Source organism: Cervus canadensis, chromosome 2 (assembly GCF_019320065.1).
Source record: "Cervus canadensis isolate Bull #8, Minnesota chromosome 2, ASM1932006v1, whole genome shotgun sequence".
Taxonomy (NCBI): domain Eukaryota; kingdom Metazoa; phylum Chordata; class Mammalia; order Artiodactyla; family Cervidae; genus Cervus; species Cervus canadensis.
In genome coordinates, this window is record NC_057387.1 from 10,525,344 (window position 1) to 10,529,330 (window position 3,987).

At 35.2% G+C, this 3,987-nt stretch overlaps 1 protein-coding gene across 1 annotated transcript; it reads left to right on the forward strand.

Annotated features, from left to right (window-relative positions):
* The first annotated feature begins 2,515 nt into the window (after positions 1 to 2,515).
* On the forward strand, positions 2,516 to 3,499 carry LOC122431378 (olfactory receptor 10X1-like). The gene has a single exon (XM_043452682.1). It carries the CDS (start codon positions 2,567 to 2,569, stop codon positions 3,497 to 3,499), a length of 933 nt encoding a protein of 310 aa, XP_043308617.1. The 5' UTR covers positions 2,516 to 2,566.
* Positions 3,500 to 3,987: the final 488 nt, after the last annotated feature.

Consider the following 3,987-nt stretch of genomic DNA (forward strand, 5'->3'; position numbering starts at 1 on the left):
TGAAAATACAACCCACAGATGGAAGAAACTATTTGCAAACAAAGCAACTGACAGGGATTAATCTCCAAAATACACAGAGAGCTCATAGAGCTCTGTATCAAAAAACAAGAAATCCAATCAAAAAATGGGTGGCAGGCATTTAAATAGACATTTCAATGTCTATTTAAATAGGCATTTCTCCAAATGAGACATAGATGGCCAAAAATCATATGAAAAGATGCTCTATATCACTAATTATTAGAGAAAAGCAAATCAAAGCTATAATGAGAAGTCTCCTCTGAGAATGTTTAATATTAGCCTGAACCAAATCTAATGAATAATGAAAAGTCTATTCATCTTAATGACCAAGATCACATGCTGTACATTGCTGAATAACAAAGTGAAATAGAAATTTCTTATATTCAGCACTTTAAAAAACTTACTTATTCAACAATTACTGTAAATCATTTTCTTCTTGAAATGCTCTCTATTACCCTAGAAATACAGATATATATGACTCATAGTCTGTTTCCTCAAGGAGAAAATATGGAGAAATAGAAAGAATTTAAGTCAAAACAGTTTGTTTCATGTTATAAATATGACACATCATAGATGAAATTATCTTATTTCTAAAAATGAATAAAATAATCACACCTGGTCTATACATTTCATAATTGTCCTATTTTATTTACTTTGTGCTGTGAAGAATAAATTTAATGAACATATGAAAGAATTCACAAAATGTGTGCTATACAATTAAGTTACTTATGTTGATGTATAGTTAAGGAAAACCACAGGTCAGTACAAACAAAGATGAGGAGATGCATTAAATATAAAGAAAAATATGTTGTGGAAGTTCAAGGAGGATGAGATTAAATAAGATGTAGAATTATCAAAGAACACATAAACTCATTAACATTTACCTTGTTCATGTACTGAGCTTGGCGTTGAAGACATGGGTAAAATGTCAATTGTTACCTGACAATTATACATATATTCTAATTAATCAAAAGTATCGTAAGGGTCTTTGTATTCTATCTTCCCTCCCTCTCTTCAGAGTAGAAGGAAGGGAGCATGTTCTTTACTTTTAACATTTAAAGACCTAACTCTCTTTGAATAGCTTCAAACTTCTCTTACAACCATAAACCATCAACCAAATCTAGTCCACAAATTCCTAAGAGGTCAAATATCAACTTTCACTCATTAGATATTTATAGACAATATTATATGTGTAATTTATTGTGTTAGACTCTGACTTTATTAACTACTGAGCAGTGATTTCAAGGTTCAGAATCTGATCCAACTCTGAGTCACCTTATGCACATGAATTTCCTTCATCTGGACATGAATCATAGAAGTTTCTGTCCTTTTTAAGTTATCAGATAAGAAAATCCTTTTAAAATAGGCCAGAAAGAGTCATAATAAGTAATTGCAATTGGTTGCTCAACAGAGAAGAAAAAAATTAATGAAAATTATGAAAATACACCATCTCCATGCACACAGTTATTTTGCTAAACTAAATAAACCAATAAATAACCAATAAATTAGTTCAGCCACTACAGAGAACAGTATAGAGGTTCTTTAGAAAAACTAAAAGTAGAGTTACTATATGATCCTGCAAACCTACTCCTGGGCATATATCCAGAGAAAATTTTAATTTGAAAAGATTCATGAACCCTAATGGTCATTGAAGCACTAATTACAATAGCCAAGACAGAAGCAGCTTAAATTTCCATCAACAGAGTAAAGGATAAAAGAGTCAGACATGAGTGAGGTGACTTAGCACAACACAACACAGTACATATATGCCATAAGCCATAAAAAAGTGAAATAATATCATTTGCTTCATCATGGATGGACAGAGATTATCATATTAAGTGAAGTAAGTCAGACAGAAATGACAAACATAATACGACCTATATGTGGACTCTAGAAAGTGATACAAATTAACTTTTTACCAAAAAAAAAAATAAATAAATAAAAATAAACTCACAAATTTAGAAAACAAGCTTATGATTAGCAAAGGGGATTATAGGGGTGGGGAGAGAGATAAATTGCATCTGGGATTAACATATACCCCACGGGCTTCCCTTCTAGCTCAGCTGGTAAAGAATTTGCCTGCAATGTGGGAGACCTGGGTTCAGTCCCTGGGTTGGGAAGATCCCCTGGAGAAGGGAAAGGCTACCCACTGGCCTGGAGAATTCCATGGACTGTATAGTCCATGGGGTGGCAAAGAGTCGGACACAACTGAGTGACTTTCACTTTCACGACTATTTGTAAAATTGTAAAGAACAGCAACCTACTGTATAGCACAGGGAATTATACTCAACGTCTTATAATAACCTATAATGGAAAAGAATCTGAATAAGATATATGTTTATATAAGTAAACATACATATAAAACTGAATCACTTTGCTCTATACTTGAAACTAACATTGTAAATTAATTATATGTCCATTTAAAAAAATAATCAGTTTGTAATTTTAACATTAAACATTTGTCTTATTCACAGAAAAAAAATGTCAACTAATAATGGAAAATATAGCATTTGTTTGTTGCTTCTTTTAGATTTCAGATGTCCAAACAATGAAGATCAACCAAACAGTCCTGGAAGAGTTCATTCTTGTTGGTTTTTCTGTTTATCCACATGCACAGACATTCCTCTTTGTGGTTTTCTTTTGCCTCTACCTTCTCACCCTCACAGGTAACCTGACCATCATGAGTCTTACTTGGGTGGACAGTTGTCTCCACACACCCATGTACCTCTTCCTTAGTGCACTCTCTTTCTCCGAGACCTGCTACACATTGACTATCATCCCCAAGATGTTGGCAGATCTCCTCATCAAGTATAGAAGCATTTCAGTCATAGGTTGTGGCTTGCAAATGAGTGCCTTCTTGGGACTTGGTGGCACTCACTGTCTCATTCTCACTTTGATGGGGTATGATCGCTTCCTGGCCATCTGCAACCCTCTCAGATATCCTTTGCTTATGACTAATATGGTGTGTGGGAAACTTGTGGTCTCTGCTTGGGTTGTTGGCTTCTTTATCTCTGTGACAGAGATTGCATTGATATTCAGGGGCTCTTTCTGCAGTCCCAACCTTATCAAACACTTCTTCTGTCATATGAGGGCTGTTGTGAGGCTGTCCTGTCTAGACAGTGAACTCACAGAATTCATTGTAACAGCAATCTCAGTGTCAGCCTTGATAGGCACCTTCCTGATTATCATACTCACTTATGTGTTCATTCTCTCTACTGTTCTTAGGATCCCTTCAGCTGAGGGCAAGCAGAAGGCATTTTCTACCTGTGCCTCCCACCTCACAGTGGTCATCATCCACTTTGGTTTTGCATCTATTGTTTATCTGAAGCCAGAAGCATCAGGGGGAGATGACACACTCATAGCAATCCCCTACACTGTCATTACTCCTTTCCTCAGCCCTTTCATTTTCAGTCTCAGGAACAAGGACATGAAGAATGCTTTCAGAAAGGTACTTGAAAAAGCAAATTCCTTGAATAAATAATCCTGGTTTATTGCTGCATGACTGATTATTCCTAGATGTCAGTAAGGGATTTACCCTATGATATCTGAGAAACCAATACCATTTGCCTTTCCAGGGGTTGGCATATGGAGATCAAGTGACTGAGTCTAGGACCCAAGCATTTACTTATCTTGTTAAGGAAGTGGTCTATCTCTTTCATTCTGCATGTTCTACATCTACTATTACTCAACTCTACTTTTACTAGTACTATCAGTTCTCTACTTCTACTTAGATATCAGTTTCTGAAGATAACTAGGCTTCTACCAATCAACCTCTGGGTTTATTGCACCTTTGATGAAATGGGATAAGAAAGATTGTGGAAAAAAAAAAAATCACGAGTGACCACTCTATTTAGAAATGTTTAAAGATATCTAGAAATGTAAAGATTGAATAATTTATATAAGCAATATTGTGAGGCACTGAATTGTGTCTCCCAGGAGATAAACCACTTTAATAGGAGGTTCACTATG

Excerpts from the sequence above, each read along its gene's own strand:
- LOC122431378 (XM_043452682.1), top strand. The coding sequence starts at position 2,567 with ATGAAGATCAACCAAACAGTCCTGGAAGAGTTCATTCTTGTTGGTTTT.